Source organism: Siphateles boraxobius, unplaced genomic scaffold, assembly GCF_051911475.1.
Source record: "Siphateles boraxobius isolate OS27281-9 unplaced genomic scaffold, OSU_SipBor_1 130, whole genome shotgun sequence".
NCBI classification, from domain to species: Eukaryota; Metazoa; Chordata; class Actinopteri; order Cypriniformes; family Leuciscidae; genus Siphateles; species Siphateles boraxobius.
Window position 1 is genome coordinate 43,437,158 of NW_027508734.1, and position 25,481 is coordinate 43,462,638.

A 25,481-nucleotide genomic window follows, 5' to 3' on the forward strand; every position below is an offset into this window, starting at 1 on the left:
CTAACCTCTTCCAGCAGCAACCTGGTTTTCACAAGAGGTCTCCCATCCAGGTACTGACCCAGCTCAGCCCTGCTTAGCTTCAGTGGGCAACCAGTCTTGGACTACAGGGAGATATGGCTGCTGGCAATACACAATGGTCCATCTTCATACAAATGAGATGACAATAACACCTGTGTTAAGTGTGCTAATTGGCTGCATCTCAATTATTAACAGTTAATAATCAAGGTTAATATGGTTTAATTCAAGATGTCAAACTACAGTGTTATTTTACTGTCTCATGCTTCAAAATGGGACGATATATGATAATATACCGTACAGTTGCACTGCATTCATGTCTAAATATAAAGACTCCAGTTCAAAATATTTAAAAGTATTTATTTAGATAAAAAGTCACAATTTATTTTAATTACATTCTTGCATATATTAAATATAATGTATTAAACAATCATTCATCATCCATAATGACATTATGTCAAATAATCAATCATACATATTCACTCCAAAGTAGATCTAGATGAATGCAGTTATCAACATGACAAAATGTTGTAAAATTAGTTAGCCTCTGAAACAGTTCTTGAGGGTTTTGTTATGATTTAGTTGTTTGCGCATTCAGACAATAGGTCCGACAGCCTTTAACTCAAACCTTTAATATTTATAGAGTCAAACCAAACCAATGAGTTGGCACACTAATTAGAAAGTGTTATGAGTGCTCTTGTTAGTGTTTACAGTACACCACACACATTACTTTAGGCTGATCTTAGTAAATTTGAGTATATCTCTTCATAATTTTACACTGTGATCAACATGTTTTTTTTGGAGCTTTTAACCTCCCTGTCATTTTCCAGAAGCTCATAACTCAATCAAGGCTGAATTTATTAATGAAAACTGTATGACAGTATTATAATATCATAAAACGGTTTGGCTTTAAGGGCAAACAGATGAATGTCTGCAACGATCCTGTTTTCCAAACAGCTGACAAGCGTGAGGAGTTACAGTTTGGCTCGGAAAGATCCAACTGCAGGTTTGTCAAAGCAAAACTCAGCCCACCAAGATGGCCGTTCCAAGACGTTCTTACCCTGCATGATTGTAGACCACAGGTTTTTGTAGAGCTGAAACACAAGAAACAGACGGACACTGAACCGCAAAGTCATTGATTACAAAACACACTTGCATTGCTGGACCAAAATAAGGTCAAGCCATGCGAATTACTATCAGTAACAAGGCAATAAAGGTGATGATACATAGGGCAACTTTTTGAGCAATGTTGCTGGGCATTTTCCCATTGAAAATGGGCAATACATTTCTATCTGGATTATTTAGATTGTTCGTGGGCCCTGTGTCTCACCTGGTTGTCCATTGACGGCAAAATCGCCCAGCAACATTGCTCAAAAAGTTGCCCTGTGTATCATCACCTTGACAGTCAGAAAACAAGCATGTGGAGAGCTTTCATAAATAAAGACTTCCTTTTTATCAGAACCTCAGATGAGTAAAAAAAAAGAACTCAATGCCAAAGTGAAGAGTTCATTTCCAGTAAGGATGTCCCAAATTATAAACATGAAAAGTGTCTCACTCAGTAGGGGAATCAGTATAGAGGTCTGTGTGTCAGTGGGGTGTGTATGTGACTGCTCTGTCTAGTGTTTCAGTAGGGCACTGTTGTTTCTTAAACTTGGAAATGAATGGTCTGCCAAACAAGTGCTGAGAGAATATGACTGGAGGAATGAGTCGGTGACCATAATGTCTAGTCGGAATCTTGTTTCTGAGGGATAATGAATTAAACCCTCTTGAGGGCAGTGTCTTGCACAATGGAAAAACCCTCCAACTTTTCCAGTTTGTTTTAATTAACTGGACTGTTTTTTTTTTTTTTTGTGACAAGAGGAAATAAATGCACCACCCAAAGTTCTAATAATTGTTTATTTTATTAGGTGATTTTAACCTGACCCCCCTTATGTGACACATTAAGCTGTAATATTTTCCAGTAAATATTGCATCATCACTAGCTGTCAGTCTCACAGTCTCAACTTATTTAATAGACTAGCAGGGGAAATTATTCTGTTAAAAAAAACACCTTTTTATATGTCCAAATCTGTAAACAACTTGTATAGTTTGAAGGTATAATTATTTATTTTTTCAATAAAAAGTTTAGTAAATACATGGAGAGTACTGATAAATATGATACAAGAATATGTACACTCACATGAATACAGTCATAACAGTGGCCTTTAAATGTGAAATTAACATCTACTTTAACATTTGGATCAAGTGTCATTTGTGTGTGTGTGTGTGTGTGTTTTGTGTGTGTGTGTGTGTGTGTGTGTGTGTGTGTGTGTGTGTGTGTGTGTGTGTGTGTGTGTGTGTGTGTGTGTGTGTGTGTGTGTGTGTGTGTGTGTGTGTGTGTGTGTGTGTGTGTGTGTGTGTGTGTGTGTGTGTGTTATAAATATCTGGTTCAGTCGTGAAACTCTAGAGGATGCAGGCCGATGCTGTCTTTACATGCAGTCTGCAATCACTCACATCATTACTGTATGGAACAAGCTGATTGTCCTTTGCTGGCAATGCTTGCTCAACATTCAAATAGTTCAGTGTTTGCTGTAGGGTAATCCTCTGAAACCCTCTACCTCCCCCAGCTCCAACTGCTTAGATCTGCTATAGCATTTATGTATGTCTATTCATTCAGCTACAGCATATCTGTATCTATTAACAGTAGCTAGTCAATGACAGTTACTCTTTTACAGCTAATTCTGCACCAACATCAAACAAAAAATAATGTGACTGCTTAAGATTCAACATAGCAAGTGCTATTTATTCAACAAAGATACTATAAAAACACTTTTGATATAAAACATTGATTTTTTTTTTTTTTACATAATAACACCTGTAGTTACTCAGCCAGGACACCTGTGTGAAATTAAAGGAACTGACTTCATTCAGTACATCCACTTAAAATCACCTTGTGACCAGTTGATTAAAAGTCACTGCAAAAATGGATGAGAAAATCCTTTTTGGAGTCACTGAGTAAATTAGATGATCACTTCTGCAGCTCTTGGAGACATTTGTCTGCATAAGTGATTCCACAGTCACAGTGCAGGGCTGGTGAGTAGTGCACATGTCTGCCTGTGTATGTGTTCTCTTACCTCACCATCTGCTTTGCCAATGGGCGAGTTCAGGATGAAGTCAGGAGGAGCGATCACATCAACCAACGCCACAGCATCATCCTTCAGCTAACAGAGAGAGTGCAATTTAAAAGCCTTCCTGATGTTTGCATCGTCAGGCACTTATTAGTGAGGGTGTCTGTATCTGAACTACGGCTAACACAACACTAACCTGCCCACACAGTGTGAGAATGGCTGTCTGGATGAAGTCAACCGGCTGACGACCAGAAAAATAACCTCCTATAAATACAAACAGACCATAATCAAACTCAAGAAACCTTCAAAAGAGCTACACTACCATCCAAAGTGTTGGGGTCGGTAAGAATTGTAAATGTTTTTGAAAGAAGTCTCTTTTGTGCATCAAGGCTGCATTTATTTGATCAAAAATACAGTAAAATCAGTCATATTGTGAAATATTATTACAATTTAAAAAATCTATTTTAATATACTTTAACATGTAATTATTCTTGTGATGATAAAGCTGAATTTTCAGCAGACATTTCTTCAGTCTTCAGTGTGACATGATCCTTCAGAAATCATTTGAATATGCCGTTTACCTTGATAGAGGATGGCCATGTGGTTGGTGAGAGTCCACAGGCCATAGAGAGCACAGAGACGCCCCAGCACTGATCTGAGAGCAGCTGGAGTCTGTTCATCCTTTATCAGGTCATGGAAACGCTGCAGCACTGTGTGCTCAATATAGGCAATAGCCAATGAGCGACAGTAATAAACCTAGAGAGAGAGAGGCGGGAAAAACAGAGATGAGTTACAGAAAGAGAGAATCTAAGGACACAAACTCAAACATATATATATATCTAGTAAGAGTGTTTATGGAGTCAAGGGGTAAATGAAGTTGAATGTTCGACCCACATAATCACGAGCCAGGTCATGACACACAGACGAGACACTAATTGGGATGTTTATAGAAGGGATACAAATTCAAAAGAAAAAAAGATTCACGACCTAAGCTTGTGCTTGTGTTTGTGTCTGGTTGCTAGAGACTGAGTGATTCTCTGTGTTTGGTGGTTGCTGGGTCAGTATTGTGTGTGAGGGATGTCTGTTTTATTAATTTTTCTCTTGCTCTCACTGCAGGTTTTAGGACAATTGAATCATTGGTCACATAACTGTAACCTGCCCGATCCCGTTCTGTCTGTTTCCCTTCTATTCTTGTTCGTTCATCCAAAAAGCTCAAGTTAAACTCGCTCTCTTGTGTTTCAGAAGCTCAAATGAAGTCAAGGTGGACAGTGTCCAAACTCCACTCTTTATATCATATGGCCTTTAAATGACTACATGTTTTTAGCTAGAATAGACCCTCATAACACACACATAGACTACTGGAATAATTAAGTACACTCTCCGGGAAAAAGAGTACAAAAGCTGTCACTGGGGCAATACATTTTCCAAAGGTACACTTTTGTATGTAAATGGTGCATATTGGTACAGTAACTTAAGGTACATTTTAGTACCTAAAAGGAACAAAGGTGTACCTTTTGAAAAGGTAGTGCCCAAGTGACAGCTTTTGTACCTTTTTTCTGAGAGTGTAGTGATAATCATTATTAAATAATTATTTAAGTCACTAATGTTGCATTTATTTGATAATAAAAGTATGCCTAAAATTGTTGATTGGCTCTAGTTTTCAAGATATGTTATTAGTAAGTATATAGGACCCTTGACTTGAGAATGGCAGAGGATAAGCGAGTAATAAAAGAAAGTGATTCAATTTAATCCAGAAATGACTGGATCTAATGAATAAATTATGACACTACTTGCTCCAAAATGGCATACATTTTTACATGAATAAAAAAATTCGAACAATTTTTTAAATGGTAAATGTCAGTATCTAGGCCACTGTATGTGTGTGTGGTGTAACGGCTGTGTTTCATTACAATGTTAATGCTTGATTTGGTCCTACCATGATACTTTAACATCATCATAAACGTGATTCGAGTAGCTTTCACACATCCTGCATGTGACTCTGACCCCATGGAGCACATATATGGATCTAAATGAATCTGATATGCCAGAAAGGGTTTAAATCCTTCAAGAGGTCAGACAGCGGCCCTTTGAAATGCTCAGTGTGATGTAGATTCGTAGCTCAGTGGTATAGATATTAAGTAAGGGATATGTCTGAGCCAAGTGTCTGTTCAGTGTTTAAGACATGCATGAAGAACCAGAGGCCTGTTTTATATTAGATAGACGTCATAAACAGGACGGGACTGTACAGAAGGTATTAATGGGAAACTCAGGGTGCGCTTTCCCAATGATTAAGCCTGATACTAAAATATATTACCAAAAACAACAGATCATTCTCCCACGAATAACAACATTAAATCTACATGGTGAAACATGATTCTTGAATGGATATTTATATAGCATAACTATATCTTTCAGTCAAAAGTCTACATTCAAATAAGCTACTTTCAACAAACACTGAGCATTTACAGCACCAGTATGTCTATGGTTCTGATAAACATTTTTTTGACATGACGTGACTGGCCTACATACAGTAGATTAACTCAGCATACATAGTTTTCTTTAAACCTAACAAAACAAGAAAACTGCCTTGCTGTTTTAAAGAAACTCTGACGTAGTCGCCTTGCCATAACAATTTGGCCCTTGTCAAAGTCACTCAGATTTTTATTCCTGTCCATTTCTCCTGCATCCAACATCTTGCTTACCATCTAATCTAACAAGACCTTAATATGTGGCTTTGTTAGGAGATGATCAATGACAGAGAGAGAGAGAGAGAGAGAGAGAGAGAGAGAGAGAGAGAGAGAGAGAGAGAGAGAGAGAGAGAGAGAGAGAGAGAGAGAGAGAGAGAGAGAGAGACCAGTACAAGTGAGCTGTACTGTATAAAAGATAACTTTCTATGATGTTATTAACCATAATCTGGTATAAGATGTAACATCTTAAATCACTTAGAGTGAGGTACTGTGTAAGGCAGCTGGGTAATTGTACATTTTATAAACCTATAGCATACCTCACCTCCCTCTGAGCTGCCAGTAAACATAGATACATGTCATTTTAAAGTCTGATGCTATTAAGGTCAGGATTAAAACATACTTGGCTGTTGTTTCGTGCCTCAAAGTCTCCCAGTCCAGAGGATTTCTCATGAAACAGCTTTCTCTGGCTCTCACCCAGTAAGAAACACACCAGCCACTTATACACTGCCAGAGGCACTGAGGACAGAATACCAAAAGATATTATGAAATTAAAAAAATGGGAAGATATGTGAAACATTTAGTAAGAGATAAAAAAAAATTATATGACAGTGGATTTATTGTTTAATCATGACAGTTAAAACAAACTGAATAGTGTAACAGACTGCAACTGGGAAATACAATTATGTGGAAAGGGTCCTAAAAAGGTTCACTAAACAAGATAACTGAGCAAATATTAAACAGATATTGGAGCTATTGTTGGAAGGGGTCTGTTTTGCAGAGGTTTGGGTCACGTACAGATGTAATCATGGATTAGGTATCTGGGTGGGGACAGTGACTAAAGAACAAGGAGTCTTGTGTTTTGAATGGCTGAGGTTTGGACGTAATTCTCAAACACATGACGCAGAAGTAACCCGACCTCTAGGTCCATAGAGAGATGAACTTAAGTGCATTGATGCTATAGTAACAGCATGAACTGATGAACTACGCAAAAATCCAGATATACTGACCAAGACTGCATTAACCTAATCAGTTCAAAATCAGACATCCATGACATCCTTTTGGATTTATAAACAACAAAACAAGACCAGAAAACTGCTTTCCCATCTTATAAAGGAACTAATAAATCATGAAACAACCAAGAAACCTCTCTAAATGAGAGAACAAGTTTGTGAAAAGAATGTTGTGAAACAAGACCACACAGAGAATGAAACTCTACGCAAATATCTTAACACCCGATCCAGCAAATAAGTTCTGAAGAAATGAGTGAGTATGATAAATGTTTGAATGCAAATTTATGATGGTATTGATGCATATAGCGACACTGAGTCTTGATTGTTTTTTTAGATGGATTAAAATGGTCTCTATTAGTGTCCATGAGACTGTTTTATGGCAAAAACAAAAAAAGTGAGATAAAATTGCCTAAAACAGTTAAAAATTAGGGGCACATATATAATAATCATAATTTATGAAATCAAGATAATCTTTTTGAAGCCCATTTAGATATGAGCCTTGAGCCGATGAGCGTTGGGCACCCAACACCATGTCACTGGTTTGTGGTTTGTCTCTCCTCAGACCACTGTTGATGAATTCTCACCAGTGCTGACCGGGAGCAACCCACAAGCCTTTCCATTTCAGAGATACTCTGATCCAGACGCATTGCCATAACAATTTGGCCTTTTTCAAAGCTGCTCAGATCTTTATCCCTGCACATTTATCCTGCATCCAACATGTTGATTACACAAACTGATTGCTTGCTTACCATCGAATCTACCCGGACCTTAATATGTGGCCTTGATAGGAGATGATCAATGATATTTACTAGTCACTACACATGTGGCTGGTCATAATGTAGTGTATGTAATATATAAGTAATATAATGTATGATAACTGTGGTTACAACTAATTATAAGATCTTACAATGTATTAAATGGTGCATTACAAGGCATAATACTTTTATAATGCATTATATATAAAGGCTTCAAGTAGTCATAAAGGTTTGGAATGACATTGCGAGTAAATGATGACAGAATGTTTTGTTGAACTATTTCTTGAGTGTGTCATACGTAGTTGGCCTGAAGTGGACTGATTGAAGACATGGACTGTTATAGGTACAGATAGTATTCAAAGTTTTGATGTAAAACAGCTGGGCTGAGTTACAATATTAAAACTGGTCTAGCATTTAAAAAATCCCTTGGTGCTCGTCACATGATGCGATAGGTGAGAAAAGTCAGTTAAAACCCAAGCAGTCCCACTCCCTGTCCTCGTCCAATTAAAACGATGATCCTCTGACCCTTGTAACCAGGCAACAATGATTTGAGTCACCAGCTGAGGAATGAGGTCAAGAAAGAGAGCAGATGTTTAGCAGATGTGTAGCTCAGTTGAAGATGTAAAACTCTCCCACTGGAGCCGTCTTCAGCATCAAGGAGCACTTTTAACAGTAAACCACACGAAAACATCGCATGACGCAGATTCGCACATTCTCTCTGTGTGCGGTGGAGGTGTGGCGGTTTATGTATCAAATAATGTGCTCTCGAAAACAGCATTGTACACACAAACATCTTGTATTACACAAAACCAGCACCATGAAAGTGGGATATGAAAATGACACATGAGGCTCAGCTTGTTTATTTGGCTTCCTCTTATCTGAGAGTGAATGAAAAATGACTCTATTAAACAAAACTAATGCTTGAGCTGAGTAACAGAGTTCCTGAAGAAAATACTAGTACTTCAAAAGAAAAGTATTACAATTTTGGGTTGTGTAAATAAAATTCTGCACTAGAACTATACATTTTATAGAATCAACACAAAACTGTTTTGAACACCATAACAACACCATGCTTACAGTGTTTATATGGTTCAAGAGATAAGAGAAAAGATCAATACCAATATGGAGATTACAATGACATAATCTTGCTTTGATCTTAATCCGTCTTTAAATTTGAATCTTAAATTTCCTTAAAATAAGTCTGAGAAAAATAATGTGTTAATTTCTGGAATTACTATTATCTGTGGAAAATAATGAACACAATACAATTCCTGAAGTAGCCATCCTAAAGTCTTTTCCACACATCTTTAGGCTAGCATTAAATTACATCAAAAGAAATTAAACATACATCAAATTTTCGGTAATTGTTAATAAATGATAATAAATAATTACTTATTTGATCAGTATCAGTATTCTGATCAGTGATAAGGCCATTCAAAAAAATTTAATTAAACAAACATTTCAAATATCAAAAATTTAAAATGACTATCTTTGTTGTTTTTACATTAATTTGGAGATTCAATGCGAAATAAATTTATAATTTTAAATTTTAAAGTTAAGTGCTATCAATCAGGATTAAATTACAGAAATCTGTGTGATTAATAAATTTTCTTAATTGACCAACAGTCCTACTTAAAATCCCAAGGCTGAAATTATCCATAAATCAAAGTATGTAAGTTACACAGTTTAAGCTGGAAAAAACAAACAACAACAACTAAAAAGAGCACCAGAGGAACAGAGGTAACTGAGGTGAAGTGAATGCTAGATGAGTAATGTGGTTTGTGCGTGTGATTGTGCATATATGTGTCCCTGTTATGGAGAATGTAGTGTTAATGTTGCGTACCGGCTGAGTTCATGCACTCTTCCACTGAGCCAACTGTGAACTTGCTCTGCAGAATGCTGCTCATGTCCTCTAAAAAGTTCACAGTCTCAAGAGGGGATTCAATCCTTCCTTTACCTTGATTGAGGAAAAGAAACAGAAAAACCAAGACATTTCAAATATACATCAGACACAAAAAGAATTCTTCATAGGCTGCATAACTCTAAAAAAAAAAACAGCATGCAAAGAATGATCTGGATGTCATGGTTAACAAACATTATACAACTGTCATTACTTCTTCCTATTGAGAAATTGTAGAGAAACCATGATGGAGTATAAAGTGTGTAGAGACCTTCCTGTTTGTGCTGTAGCCAGCTGAGCAGATAGTTGCTGGTCTGCTGCAGGAGAACGTTGTTGTCTCCCTCATAAGTGCAGTTTGGGTCATTGTCGTCGCGCAAGTCTCCCAGCCGGTTCACTTCACACGAATAGATAATCAGAATAACAGATAAACACAAGCTGAACTAAAAGTTCCTCTTGTTCAGCATAGTTCACCTCTTCTTTTGATATTTGACGTGGGGTTTATTACAGTGGCCCGGTAGTGCACAACATAACGACACAACAAGTTTAAACAGCAAACATAAGTTATCAACATAGCGGAATCAAGCCACAACACAACATAAACAAGACACAACACAATGGAAACAAACCACTACACAACGAAATCGCCACAAAACAACGGAAACAAGCCACAACACAACAGAAACAAGCCACAACACAACAAGCCACAACCCAAAGGAATCGCCACGAACAACGGAAATGGTCCTTTGTGCACACACACAAATGGGGACTACGTATACTGTATATACTTTTACGGTACCTGGCTTTTTAAATTACACTTTAAATGCACATAGTTATAAATAACTTGGCTTATTTAAAAAAGCAATAAGTGCAGTTGAAGGGGTTATGAAAGAAAATTGTATACAGTAAAAAAAATAAAAATTCCAAAATATGGATTATATTAGACCATTGCCTATAATATAAAGTCCTAAGCATTAACCGAAAGCATTAAGCATTTCCTTTGTGTTGTGACTTGTTTCCGTTTTGGTGTGACGATTCCGTAGCATTGTGACTTGTTTCCATTGAGTTATGTCTCTTATTTCATAGTGCTGTTAACTTACATTTGTTTTTTTAAGTTTCATTGTGTCCTGCATTACTGGGCCACCGTAGTTTATGCTTCCATTGAACCTTTAGTTTATGAAGATTTTAAAGATTTCCTTACTTACTGGCAAGGTAGCCATGTCCTCCACAAGCCTCCCGACATTCCTGAATGCCTCGCTGGGCTGTCCACGATCCCAGAGGTTTACTAGCGCATGACATGGCATGGATCTCTCTGCCCAGTTCAGCCTGAGGAGTGACACAAACAATATACATGTGATCAAATACTAGAAGATTACGACTTTCTGAATTTTAGATGTTTTGTATGCTCATATTATTAGAATATTTAAAGCATATGATCTATACCTGTCTGTCGCTTTTGTCCTTCATTAGGAGTCCAATTTGAAATTCGACAAAGTTCATGGAGAAGGATCTGGTGAATTGCTCCAGCGCGTACACGGCAGCCAGAAATGGGATAAGACGCCATTGCTGAAACAGAGGATGGAGCACATGAACAGGATGAGTCAAAAGACAAATAGCTTAAAAGCAGTGAGTTTGATCTAAGAACTACGAATGAATGTGATACCCAGAAAAAGAACACTGAGAAGTGTAAGAAAACACTCTCCAAAAAGACTAATGCTGGTCATATCCCTACAAAGGCCTATTAAATGTTTAGCACATTTTTAAATGTTTCCAATATTCCATTTTTACTTTTGGCCATTTAGTGAATTTAATAAGTATGAATTTTTGTGTGTGTGTGAGAGATTAAATATCTATGTATATATCTATATGTATGTATATCTCTCTCATCTCTCTCTCTCTCTATATATATATATTTTAAGTTAATTTATTTACAGTCACTTTATTTACAGTACATGCAGTTACAGTGAGAAAGTAGTGAGTTATACAAGTACATAGATGTACAACAGTACTTTTAAACAAAGTGTTACCATTATTTTTCAAGATGACCAATACTAAAACTAATAAATCAGCTCAAATTGGATTTTTGTTTATTCTAATAAATTAAATTACATTACTTTTCAGTTAAATTTGAAATTAATTGAATTAAAAGCTTTCATTTAAAAGCATTATTATTTGTTTTAATTAATGATAAATTAAAGGCAGATCATGACTAAACAAAGGCTGATAAAACAAAATAATGATCACTTATCCACAGTCCTTATGATGTAGTGAAGAAGAACTCTTGAAATGTTTCCACTGGAGTGTGTCAGTATTCTGTACCTGTAGCTGATATTCCAGCACCGGAATCTCCGCGTCCTCTTTGGGCCCGAACTGTCTGCGTGTGGCGGAGAATCGCACAGCCACCGCCACCGCCAGCTTCAGATTGACCAGTGCCATCCTCGTAATGCCCACCCTGCCTCCTGACAGAGCCCCTAAAGACGCCCCAAACCGCTTATTGGGGTCCTGTGAACGTGTACGGTAAGGAAAAAGACAGGATGGAAAGACACATGAAGTAATTGAATACACATAGCAGAGTTGACGAGACCAAACCCTAGAATAAAAGAATGCGAGGAAAAAGAATGTGAGGAAAAAGAAGGGCAAACGAAACCTCATTCATTCATCCTCAACCTCTAGCCTCTGTTTGTTTTCAGAAAAACCCCTTTATGTCTTTCTGTCAGTACCATTGGCTGACGGCCTGGCTTTTCCTGTGATTAAAAACTCCCTGTTTGTTTGAAATGAAAGCATAGGGATTCCTTCTCGTACATCTTGCATAGCACAGCACAGCAGCTGGAATAACAGCCACTGCACCACTGCGTTCTCTCACTGCAGAGCGACCAAAAGGTTTACAGCCTGCAAGATGTCTACACGGATATACACTAAAATGGCTCTAATATTTCCCATGTTCATCATTAAATACTGTTGCATTGCACATAACCTATATATATATATATATATATATATATATATATATATATATATATATATATATATATATATATATATAATTTTTTTTTTTTTTTTTTAAGGTGTTAAAGAATAATTGATACATTAACATTAGCCAATGCAGTAGATATCATGGGCTAACAATAAACAATCATTTTGGTAACACTTCACAATAAGGTCTCATTTGTTAATATTAGTTAACTGCAATAACTAACATGATCTACAAGGAGCAATATACTTTTATAGCATTTATTAACTTTGGTTAATGTTCATGTTCATTTTAGTTCACAGTGCATTAACTAATGATAATAGATACAACTTTTGAATCCTAAAAATGTATTGTAGAAAAGTTATGTAGAAGTATTGTTAATTGTTAGTTCATGTTAACAAATGAAACATTATTGTAAAGTGTTTAATTATTAATCTATGCTAGTGAGAAATTAAAATATACTATTGTTCATGATTAGTTATTTTTACTGAAAATCAACAAATAATTAATAAATGCTGTTCTTTTCCCATTACTTATGTTTATGTATATAGTCTTATTTGCAAAAAGATTATGCATATAATAATTTCTACAGTGTAACTGCAATACAACATTGAGCTTTATGTAACTATTATTAGGCAATGGTAAAATATTGCTTACTTTAAAAGGTGAAACGTAGCGCCCATCAGGCGTAACATCTCCTGTTTTGTTAAGCAAGTTTTCCCGAGGTATCCTCAGATTGTGAAACACTGCAAAACTGACAATAAAACAAAATCCCTTATTTATTATGCACATGAAAATAAGTTAAAAATAAAATAAAAATAAAAAATGATTACAATGAAAAGTATAATGAAGAATAACTTTTCCATTATATGGGCACTGGGCAGAGGGATATATTACAGAGATGAAGTGAGACTCCAAGTCAGATGGAAATATCCATTAATGATTTTTCTTTTACCGCCCTCTAATGACCAAATACTGTAATCACAACATCTCATCAGTCCACAGTCCAGCATTAAACTCACCCATTATCTAGACCGTTCTGACCCAGTTTCTTTCCCATATCCCCAACCATCACTCCTGGCATTGCCAGCAAGGTCTTCGGGTCCCTGACCTATTCAATTAAATGACATTAAATCTGCTTTAGTCACAGCTGCTCTTCCAAGAGAAGAAAATGAACTGAAAATGTACTTTTACACATACTTGGACTACAAAAGAGTGAAGGCCGTGACATTGTCCATCAGGAGTGTAAAGCTGTGCAAATACGACTGAATGAGTGGCTGTCTTTCCCAAGTTCCCTACCCAGAACTTTGCTGCTTCAAAGTCTGGAGAGTTTATCACAAACTCCTGTGGATTTTAAAGCAACATACATTAGGTGCTGTAGGACCATCAGGCATAATAAACAGAAGGAAAAAAATGTAAAAACCAGGTCAAATAAAATCATAAAGGAAGGTGGATTGAGCTATAAGACTACGTTAAGGCTGCTGGTAAATGTGGCACAAATCAGATTTTTTTGTTGTTGCTCGCATGTGACTCAGATCTGTTTTTCTCATGACAGAGTGAACAGCACAACAACAAGCAGTGGTCAGTGGAAGGACAGTGATGTGCCAGAAATCACACGTATTACAGTGACAACTCTATATACAAGCAAAACATGGGGGCTTGTATCATAAATGTTTTAAAACTCTGGTCTCTTTTTTCATATCCTCGTCTTTGTTTTTTGTTTTTTATATTGCCTGCGCATAAATTTGCTGGCTTTGGTGTCAGATCACACTAATAAACGAGTAATCACTTACTTTAATGTCCTTTGTGTTTACTTCTGTATGACAGTGTGCTGCGTGACGTCTTTTATATCCTTCTTTTGCACATACGGGTCATTTGTTCACACTGTGATCCGTTTACACTGGAATCTGATATTGGCCACATTTAAAACAACAATATGAACAGCTATAAAAAATAAAAAAACGGAGCTGAGCAATAAATCAGAATTGAGCACTAAAGGTCGCAGTGTGTACGTAGCCTAAGAGAGTCACAGTAGTCAGATATATTTTCTTTAAAAAGGCTCCATATTGTCAGATTGTAAATTGAAGTATTCAGTTAATGTGAATTAAATATTTAGTATGGTCACTAATACTTCAGCTATCATGAATCAACAATGAACAATAACATTTATTATCCATCCGATACTATTTAAAAATAGCATTCATTATTATGCCATTGGTAACTTATTTTGTTTTTATTATATTTATTAGTTTCATATTTATTACTTATTATTAAACCAACATTTACCAAGATTAATAAATCAACAGTCGATGTCCCGTTATTGTTTGTATGGGCATATACGTTTAATCTCATTCAAAAAAAGTTATAAGCAATGTGCTTTTCAATGATATGCTAAATGAATGCCATGTGTTGAGACTTCTGTTATATCTATACGGTTACAGGTAGTGGACTGTTCACACCATCGCATCTGGTAGTAGTAGAGTACCTGGGTGCTGGGGTCATATCTGGCAGTTGTCCTCAGGGCTCTTGTGTTGCTGCCATGGCTCAGCTCTGTCAATGAAAAGCATCCAAATGTCTAAACAGAGAGAGATAATGTTAATTTGCTGTCAGTGGCTCGTGTGGTTTTCCACGAACAATGTCAAAGGCAACTCGCTAGTTTTTACACGCGCGCGCGCGCACACACACACACACACACACACACACACACACACACACACACACACACACACACACACACACACACACACACACACACACACACACACACACACAACACACACACACACGCAGAAATACACACACACACGCAGAAATACACAGCACCTCGGAACTTCCTGTTTATGACCTGCTGAGCTTGTGTTTCAAAATGTTTCAAAAAATCTAGTTGAATGAAAGGTGAATAATGACATGTGAGACAGTCATAGCAATCATAAAAGCATACTATATTATGTTGAGCAGCCAAAATATGATAATCTATAAAAGAAAATAATAATCTTACGTTCATCTTTAAAAGCAGCAAATATTAAAACAGCGTTTTCCCTTAAATAGTGAATTGTAACGTAGTGACCATCATTAAGCCAAGCCATTTGCTATGAATGCAATCAAGATATAGTGCACATTTACTCAGTACACTGAAGCTTTCAGTCAAGTTGTCCAACAAATATTTTATGGCTGATATGGTTTTATATGTGCTGCATACAAAAAATAATGCAAAAACTACGCAGATCATTTACCATCATTTGCTCAATGTCCTTCACAAACTTCAGGTGCCTCTGTGATCCTGTGCTTCCCACTGTGGCTCCAAACATCTAATATGTTTGAAAACAAAGGGTTTATGTTTAAAAGAAATAATCGTCACAAATAATTATAAACAATAATGCATGATAAAGAGAACGCAATTATCCACAAACATGCAAAATATGAGTATCAAGCAATCACTTCTGTGTGAGCTTTACATGGGGTCATTCTTATTTTGTAAGGATTACAAACTATTCTAGGGAGGGCAGTGTGTTACCATAAATTTTTTCTCATTCCAGATGCCATTTCACTAAGATATAAATCACAATAGGGAAGAAAAGACACTTGCACCTTCCGTTTCATGCCGACTTTAAGCTTTGGGGGTCTCTGGAGGGCATTTAGTGAAATGGGCTCACCCCTTTGTTAAGGAAGTACTTGGCTCCCAAAGACCAGTCATACATTCCCAGGCAGTCACTGAGGATTGTCATCTTCCAGGGATTCTGCATGGCATCATCACGTGTTAAAAAGTCATACTTAAATAGCTGTTTACAGCGGCGGAAGGTGAGCTCTCGCTTCTGCTCCACGGGGACGTCCTCACCAGGCTGACGGGCAAAGAGCGGGTCACTCTCCAGTGTTCTGAACACGTGCTGCTGCTCAGAGAGAGAGAAACAGAAAGACATCTATATCAATGATGATGGACTTGTGATGGGAGAAATAAAGCTTTTCGAAACAATGCTTCAACTGAACCAACTGTTTAGCAAAATGAACAGCTCAAAACGTCACAGGTTGGCAGCGCCTGCTGGTCAAAACACTAAACACAAAGATAACTCAGCACCAAACATTTAGAATTACAGCTTTTACAAACCAAATGTTTTCATGAACGTGTAATCAATTAAATGTAATCTACAAATATAACTGTTCTTTCATTAATGTGTAGTGCTTATTTTGTGTGTTATTAGGCAGGCCTTTTTAAGCAATTCAATATTCTCCTTTTTTATTATGCAAGCATAAGTATGTACATTCATTGCATTAATTCAAAATTAACCCACATTATAAAACTGACATGATATCAGTTAAAACTATTAGACATTTGTTTATGGGTTCACTTGATCACTGACATCTCGCAGCGAACTGTTCGAAGGAATCGAGGAATCATTCATTTGAAATTCAGCTCAATCAAAAAAAAAAGTTGTTTTTATGATTTGGACTAAGCGCACTAAATCAATAGGGTTGTTAGGACAGATATGTGATGAACTTCTACTTTTTATTTATAAAGTTGACAGCTTCCCACTTTATATTGTGTATAATTGCTGTTTATAAGAGGATATTTGGAACATTATGAAAATCAGGAATATGTAACATATATATGGTAACAATGTTATAACAGCAATCTTAGTCACTAAATGTGTACTTTTCATGGACAAAAAAATAAAATAATGAGCAAAACATAATCATCTTACTGTACCTTGAATGCAATGATTTCATCACCCTCCAGAAACCGCATCATGTCCTTCCAGCTGAAGGATGCTCTCTTCCTGTAGATGTCGAGTGGACCACTGGGAAGGTCTGGGATACCCGCATCCATTTTCTCTTCCAAAACGCATTTAGCGTCTGTGATGGCTGGCACACTCATGTCCTGAAACACAAAAAGACAAACATAATCAAATCAACAATGTCCACAACATTTTTCTAAGATGATGATTTTCTTTCAGGAAACGTTTGCCTTTGCTATTGCAGTGTGTTTAGTAATTGTCTGAATCAACTATTCCCCAAGTCATTCAGGGTTTTAATAGAAATCAATATGTCAGCAAGTTACACTTTCTGGATACCCAGAACTGTAAATTATTTCGTTGTACATTATTTGCCATGGACTTTAGTTCAGACTTTACAATACTTTATTTCACAGACTAAAGTTAACTCTATTTATCATCTGCAGCATTTGTGATCTAACGTTAGTTATCAGGTCAACTCAATACAAAGTTCAATGTTACAACACTCTCGCTGTCACAAAGAAGATCAAACACAACACCAACACGTTTTTTGAGACATTTATACACTGTTTGCGATGGGTTAAAAGAGTAACATGGAACATATAAGTAGAGAGAGTTAAAAAACATATAGACAGACATAGATAATGAGCTCATATCAAAACAAACATAAACACAACCGACCATTTATTACTGTTTTAGTGTTTTTGCATGCTATTTAACGTCAATGTCATTTAACCACTCATAAACAGTAAATAAAATGGTTTAAAGGTGCATGACGATTTACCTTCATATCATTAGTTTGTATAGTACTGAAATTAAACATTAATGTCTTACAATCTTGTCTCGTAACCTCCAGAAGCAAGTGCTACTAAACTCAAAAGCAGAGCACTGCCCCTTTGGAGGAGGAAGTGCTCATGTGACCACATCCAACCAATCAGAGAAGCGCTGCTGCTTAAAGGCGCACTGCACACTGAACCTTTCACATTGGAAAACACCTGCGTGCTCTGTGAACGTGAAAGCCAAGGAAAGAGGTTTCTAAAGGTGTATATACCTGGAGGAGTGTGATACTTTGGGGATTTTCAGTGGTAAACAACAGGATACGTTTCCAGACAGAGACAGTATTGTAAGGCAAGGCAAAACAATTTATATTGCATCGGTTCCCAACAGGGGGGTCTCGGCCCACAAGGGGGCCTCAGCGAGCTCTTCGGGGGATCGCGTCAACAGTCCGTTGCTTTGTTTGTGTTCAAAATTTACTAAATGTATATAATGAGCGAGTACATCGTGAATCCATTTTCCAAACCGTGTTTTTGTCGTATCATGAGTCACTATGGTAAACCTATAATAAGTGTTTATATTGGGACTATTTTACACTTGTTCGGGTCTCACCGCTGCGGTGTAGCCCAGTGCCTGCGTGACTCGTCATAGACATAAACAGAGAGAAGTAGCTCCGGCTACAATGTTCTTCCGAAAACGCATTATTCTGCAATAAAGGCTTGTTTATTAATCGCTAGAGCGCCAAACGATCATATTGCAATAGGTAATTTTACCTCTGGCTGACCAAAAAATGTTTTTTCAACCAGGTCCCAGACACCAGTCATTTTGTAATAGCCTATATTAATTATTTTTTCCCCTCACACCAGTGTGATTACTGATATTTTTGTTATTGCATTTCAAATAGGGCCAATTAATAGGCTACTCCTAGGCTTACGTTTTTAAATTACAAATGGCCTACTGATGTTTTTGTTTTGTTACACTATTATTTGTGCATAAACTTACCTGGTTATAGTAATAAACATACTGTTTGTTTAAAAACAAAATATTTTGTCATCTCTGCTGCAAGCTTACAAGAGCGACAATATCATTAAATGCGAAGGGGGGCCCTAAAATATTTTCTTGGGAAAAAGGGGGTCTCAGACAAAAAAAGTTTGGGAACCACTGTGTTAGCACATTTAACACACAATGGTAATTCAAAGTACTTTACATCAAAATTATTATTCTTTAAAAAAAGATCATAAAGAGATAAATAACAGTTTTGAAAGAAATGAAAATAATAAAAAGTAAGAAATAAAAATGATTACAAATGTATTTTGCACATTTAGAAGTAAAGATAAGAATATATAATAGGAGAAGAGAACACAGGCCGAATCAAAGTGCTCATTCAGTTATTACACAGCTACACAGTGTTTCGGTCTGGTAATAATAATAATGAACAAACAAATAAATAAATAAAGCTATTATAATATTTCAAATATATTAACTAAAATATTCAGAAATAAAAAAAATTCCCCGAGTCATTCTGGCACACACAAAAGTCCTTGTTTTGCGTTGTTAGCATGAGACAACGCCAGGGGACGCTGTTATGCAGCTCTAAAGAAAGACACGAGCGCTATTAGGCCTATCGTAGTGCACTGCATTTACTCAACTTCTTTTGGGTTCTGACTGACTTCCAGCCTGATATCATGATATGATTACTGTAAACACAAGGAGGGAACTCTGGAAATAAAATGTAAGATTTACATCAAGGGAAGAGGCCTGGCAAACAATAATTTCAAAAGAATCTCTAGTTTGAATTATTTATTACTTTACTAAAGCATAAAATTGAGGCTATCAAATTATTTTATTTTGATGCGAAAATAAAAAAATCAGAGCATCATTTAACGTGTTTCCCTTTTCACATACATATACGTTTTTCACAACTTGCAGTTTGTTTCCTTGATGTTTTAATTCTATAAGAGTGAATTCAGGTCGGGACACTTTTTGCCATTGAGATAACTGGGGGAAAAATGTCCTATTCAACCTGAATCAACCCTATAGAAAACTGTCAGTGCATACTGCATACTGAAAACCATTGTAATTATTACTTAAGTTTATGGAAATTGTGTGTTTTTTAAGAATGTACTGACAGGGGCCCCTTCACAAAGTTTTGCCCTGAAGTGTAGGATCAGCACTGGGAAAAAATATATATTTTGAATAAGTTGATTTTCTTGGTGTCATGTGATGTTATTTTATGCTTCTATGTATTTTAGAGTTATTTGCTATTTATGGACAGCACTTTAGTGCATTCTAATGGTTTCGAAAGTGCTTTATAAATAAAAGCTGAGTTGAGTTACAGCTTGTTTTTGCCTTCACACATAATCTGAAGAAGTCTGGTTCGGTTATTGAGTTGCTGGCCAAAACTGCAGTTACATGAAAACTATTCCATGGTCATACAGTATGTATATACAGTATACATGTATATATATATATATATATATAGATGGATAGAGTAATAATCACTTCACCACTACACAGAGGAAGGTAATAAACAAATAAATAAATAAAGTCTCACTAAAGTTGTGAGCCTCATATATATTCAGTGGCACCAACAAAACAAGAATCCAACAATAATTGCATACATCCAATACCTAGTCAATGTTAAGAATAAATCCTCAATTAAACTATTAATTTAGTTATTCCTAAATCAGGTTTCAACACAGATCCTGGTATCAGCTTCACACAAATGATGACCTCACTTTTTCTCACGACCTCTCATCCCTTCTCTTCCTCTGGACTCACTCAATCCCTCTCTTCCTCTCTGTTTTGCTCCATGGAGAGTAATGACACAGACTAGTGGATAATTTTGTGACCCACTTTGTGCCCCTGTCAGGCCTAAACCAGATAGACATTAAGCATGCATGGGTAAGCGATAACTCGGTGAAAGCATTGTGCATATTATATGGGCAAATGTGCCCCTACAACATAACCTAATACAACACAGCTGAAACAAATAGTGGTCTATATACATTTATACAATATGTCAAAAAAAAGAAAAAGCAATGACAGTTTAGGAGTGCACCTTCTTCAACAGCTTTTATGTCTCAGGTGATTTTAGATTTTGTATTTTTTGAAGGTTTGCTGACTATTTTCACTAAATTTCAAATGGCCTTAAGTGTGTAGATTTTAATGACTTTTAAAAGTTAATAGAGAAATCAAACTTTTGTAGGCTATATATACTACTTTTTGAAGTTTGAAAAGTGCATTTTAAAGTAGCCTACTTCAAAGTTGAAAAATGCACACACACACACACACACACACAATGCTGGGTTGTTTCAACTCAAATTTGGGTCAAATATGGACAATAAAAAAATGAATTAAATTTTTAATTAAAAAATTTAACCCAACTTCAACGTTCACTGTACATTTTATAATTACATTTTTATCCCAACATTTGGGTTTGTCCATATTTGACCCACATTTTGGTTCAAACAACCCAGAATTTTTTATACTGGAAATTGTCCAGACAACCTAAAACCAAGTAAAGGTGAACTAATTCTATAACGTATATGCAATATTTATGTCTTTCATTTCCTCTCTAAGTGCTCGTCATTTCAATGGATCTGGAACAGGGAAATGCTTTGTAATATCCATTAGAAGCTTCCGCTACTATTTTAAATCTTTTCAGTCTTGCTATCTGTATGCAAACTATGCAAAAACTTCGAAGCAGTGAAACTTCAACAATTTGTATTACAACACCTCCGGATGACTAAAAAAAAAAAAAAAAAAAAACGTTATCATTTCCCCCTTCCGATGAGAGCAGCGCTTTTGTGTTGATTTCCCGAGCTCGTACTGGGTGTGCCCGCTCAGTCAATCAAGACTTACTCAATCCCTAAGCCCCGCCCCTTCTGCTCTCAGCTCCAGCACACGCACTGTCAACTCACCCGCTCAACTTTACTCGATCACTGGATTTTACATCACTTTTGGAGTACAGAAACTTACTTTCCCGGTGTGAAACGTTATTGGACCTGCTTCGGAGGACATGGAGGTTTAGCAGGGGTGATTGTCGTTGTAACGAGTAAGATTTTGGCCATATTTCGTGTTTGATGGCTGCTGGGGATGGAGCCCAGCTGCCGGCGACCGTAGCGGCCAGCAGGAGCGTGGAGAAGGCGCTGGAAGAAGCTGCGTCCAGCGGAGCGCTCATCCTCTCCAACCGCAAACTAAAAGAGTTCCCCCGCACCTCCAGGAACTATGACCTGTCCGACATTACACACGCAGGTAAGACTTTAATAAAGCGGTCAGAGTGGATCAGTGAAGGGGGAGGGAAAGTATCAGTACATTTAATGTCCTTTGTTTGAGTGTCTTCTTCACCTGCGCCCCTTCTGCAGGGGTGCACGAGCACCACCATCATCACGCCCGACCCAGAAAAAGCGGATCTTTCACTTTTTATGATCTGTGTAGGAAGCCGATCATCTGATAAATTCGTTTCAGTACTCGCTTTCGTTTCCATAGAACTACACCACTGCTCATTCACCAGTTTAGTGTTTTGGTTTTTGAGTCAGGTTGTTGAGTTTGAGATTGCCGTGTTTGCTTTAGAAATTGAAGACATCTGCTCTGTGCTTCTCTTCCTGTTGTTGAGGTGGAAACTACACTCAGGCTGAGCCATCTTTCTTACCACAGACACACTTTAAAACTTCACATTTGTTCGCAGTGCAGTGAAAACCCAGCAGAATAGTGATGTACAAAATGTTATTGTTGTAGTCAGCTCATTTGAGGGCTCTCTCATTGGGAGCTTGTTGAGATCCATCTTGCCAGCAGCACTAATATGACCATCTGCTCCTCTCTCATACAAAGTGGGTATAAAGCAGTTTGTATTTGAGCCATACAAACCCCCACACGCACATGCCCTGAAGTAGAGTTGTTGCAGTGCATTTACTATTTAGTTGGGACTAAGCACTGATAATATCTGCTGCATGTGGCATCTCATGCCTTTTACTGTAATTTCAGTTCTTGAACCTCTTTTTGAAACTTTGTGACCCACAGCTGGTGTTGTTGACGAGCTAGAAACAGTTTCTGCAATGTAAATTTCACTCAAATGCATTTACAGTACTAAAACCTCGAGACTATTCATTAGGCTGCCTGAAATATCGCAAATTTACATTGCGATATATCGCAAAGGCATGCAATAACTACATGAAGTACTTTAGTACATGAAGTTTTAGGTCGACACAGACATCAGAGAGTAGACTGGACACTTTTACATACGTGTGACACATTTAATAAAATTACATGCAATAAGCAAAGTATTCACGCACACAGAAAGCCACCTCTCGGACAGCATGTGATCCAGAATTCAGTTCTCTTCCACAGCTTATATGGCCAAATATGCACAAAATGATGTCAAAATGCCCGTCTTAGTATTCATGTAAACAGTCAATTATGTCTTAAGTGGACTAAACAGTTGAAAAAGAAACTGCGCATGTAACAATATATTGGATCCGTGCAGCTCTTAAAGTGACCGCAGCCTAATAAACCTGCTTACATCTATGTGATTAATGTTAATCAAACAACAAAAGACAAAGAGCAAATCAGTCACTACTAATCTTAACTGAATAACTTTAATAAAAATAATCAGTATTTAATTCATACAAGAGCCTAAGCAGTGTTTTATTGTTACATTTGACTATCCAATTTCTGTTTAAAGCCATACTTGAAACCCTAAAGCCCTTAGTTTGCACTGATGTTAAAATGAGACTTGCTTTTTTATGTAATGCTACAGTTAAACACTGCTGTTCACTTTCAGAAGTTGTAAGGATGCTTTCTTCTCACAAAAATAATGTGAAATATCTATGCTGGTTATATTATTTTCAGTTTTTAAATATATTTAAAATATAATCTCAATTTATTTTACATAATTAAAGCATTATCGTATGGCATATCGAATATCGCATTATTTAATGAGTTCTTATATAGCATTTTTCTTCAAAATCACACAGCCCTAATTTCCATGCATGTGAATATTCTAATATACTGATTATGTAATCATCAATTAAACACATTTATTAAGATTATTACAACCCAGTTGTATTTGGTTGTATTATTGTTCAGATTTTTGTGTATTCACTGTAACTGAACATCCCTTTTTATGTGCACATGTCCAAACCAAGGTCATTCTGTTTGATATTAGAAAAAGACTGTTGGAAAAAGCTGAGCTACTGAAGAAACACATTTTTTGAGCGATGAGAAGGCCTGCGTTTATTTGTAATTCATTGTGCTGTGGTATGCCATTGTTAAGGACATGAATGAGAATTGTTTCATTAAATTAAATGCAGCATAATAAACGACAAGAACAAGCCGCTCCAGTAGCAAATGAATGTACATGTATTAGTTCATTTTGAATCTGCTGAAAACATGTGGAAAAATCAAATACTTTTCCAGAATAAGGCCTTAACCAAAAAATATTTAATCGGAAAATGATGTACGAAATGGTAATTGAGAGGAACACATTCAGATTAGTAGTCAATTAATATAGGGTAGTTCTTGTTACCACCTCATAATCCTGCATATGTGGTGACATCATAGATACATAATAATAATAATATAATTGATTATACTTATAGTAAATAAATAATAATGAAATAATTCTATTTATAGGAACCTTTTTCAGAATATTGATTTAAATTGATACCACTGATGTAATCTACTAGTGCTGACTATAGTTCAGTATGTCGAAACCCTTTTTTGGGTTTAGATGGTCTAATCTCTCATTTTTCAGTGGAGGGTTTTTCACATCAATTTTCTGCATGGATAAGTATGTTGCCTTGGAAACCAATACTGAACATCTGACTCTCAGAAACCCAAGCCACAGTTTGGGATCAGTCCGAGGATGTGGAACAGTTTAAGAGAACTAGGCCTGAAACTGCCATACTGTATAAATGCTAGAAATCCAAGCATAGTGTTTAAAAAAAAAATCATGCCATAATAATCACGTTTCATAGACACACCTACCGTCAAGGTGGAGAATGATTACTAGGTGTTGCTCATATATTACTGGTTGCAGTTGCAATGTGTATTTTAAGTGTGCATGAAGGTAGGAGGAAGATGATAGTGTCTCTTTTGCTAAAAGTGAGCTTTTAGTGTAACTAAAAGCAAAGATTGATTCGCCTTGGTTTGTTCTTAGTCTACACAGCCTTTCTCTCCTGATGATCGCTCTCCAATATATAGTAACTTCCCCTCAGGAAGGTCAAGGGTTCAGTCTTGCTGGAGATCCAGTTCGGTAAATCCCAGTCTCATCAATCCACCGAGACCCCTTAAAATCATTCTACACTCATTCAATTCAAGTTTATTTGTATAGAGAATAGTGATGGTATGATTAAAATATTAGGTTACTATTTGAAAGTTTTGTGTGTCAATCCAAAGTTGCGTCATCTGAAATCTTCACAATTGTCGGCGTTGCCTGAAGACAATGCAAAGGCTGAATGCAAACTCGAGCTGGTTCAATCTAAAATTACTCCGGGACTCATAACCTGGGTTATAATACAGCCACTGTTGACTTACTG

At 36.6% G+C, this 25,481-nt stretch overlaps 2 protein-coding genes across 4 annotated transcripts in view; one reads left to right on the top strand and one right to left on the bottom strand.

Annotated features, from left to right (window-relative positions):
• Positions 1 to 354: 354 nt before the first annotated feature.
• acox3 (acyl-CoA oxidase 3, pristanoyl) lies at positions 355 to 18,083 on the bottom strand. Of its 2 annotated transcripts, none has more exons than XM_077229551.1 (18): positions 17,954 to 18,083; positions 17,145 to 17,315; positions 16,096 to 16,329; positions 15,676 to 15,750; positions 14,928 to 15,017; positions 13,643 to 13,786; positions 13,465 to 13,553; positions 13,100 to 13,196; positions 11,791 to 11,973; positions 10,915 to 11,037; positions 10,677 to 10,797; positions 9,746 to 9,868; positions 9,418 to 9,531; positions 6,210 to 6,325; positions 3,704 to 3,878; positions 3,319 to 3,386; positions 3,129 to 3,215; positions 355 to 1,109 (listed from the first exon to the last, which is right to left on the bottom strand). In XM_077229551.1, the coding sequence occupies exons 1-18, from the start codon at positions 17,990 to 17,992 to the stop codon at positions 990 to 992; spliced, it is 2,169 nt and encodes a 722-aa protein (XP_077085666.1). In that variant the 5' UTR covers positions 17,993 to 18,083; the 3' UTR covers positions 355 to 989. The 2 variants fall into 2 exon arrangements, with proteins under 2 accessions (XP_077085666.1, XP_077085667.1); XM_077229552.1 differs by having other exon boundaries at positions 18,004 to 18,040.
• Positions 18,084 to 21,752: 3,669 nt separating this feature from the next.
• lrch4 (leucine-rich repeats and calponin homology (CH) domain containing 4) overlaps positions 21,753 to 25,481 on the top strand; it is a 41,511-nt gene continuing 37,782 nt past the window's right edge. Inside the window, exon 1 of one of the 2 annotated variants that reach the window (XM_077229550.1) lies at positions 21,753 to 22,200. In XM_077229550.1, the coding sequence (XP_077085665.1) occupies positions 22,029 to 22,200 (172 nt within the window). In that variant the 5' untranslated portion in view covers positions 21,753 to 22,028. The remainder of the gene's footprint in view (positions 22,201 to 25,481) is intronic. The other variant, XM_077229549.1, reaches the window with a different exon arrangement.

Bases quoted from the DNA above. Each gene is read 5' to 3' on its own strand.
- acox3 (XM_077229551.1), bottom strand. From the start codon at position 17,992: ATGTTTAATTTCAGTACTATACAAACTAATGATATGAAG. The intron at 16,330-17,144 runs GTACAGTAAGAT...CTCTCTGAGCAG, and splicing joins ATGAAATCATTGCATTCAAG to CAGCACGTGTTCAGAACACT. The intron at 11,038-11,790 runs GTACAGAATACT...CCTCTGTTTCAG, and splicing joins TGCTGGAATATCAGCTACAG to CAATGGCGTCTTATCCCATT.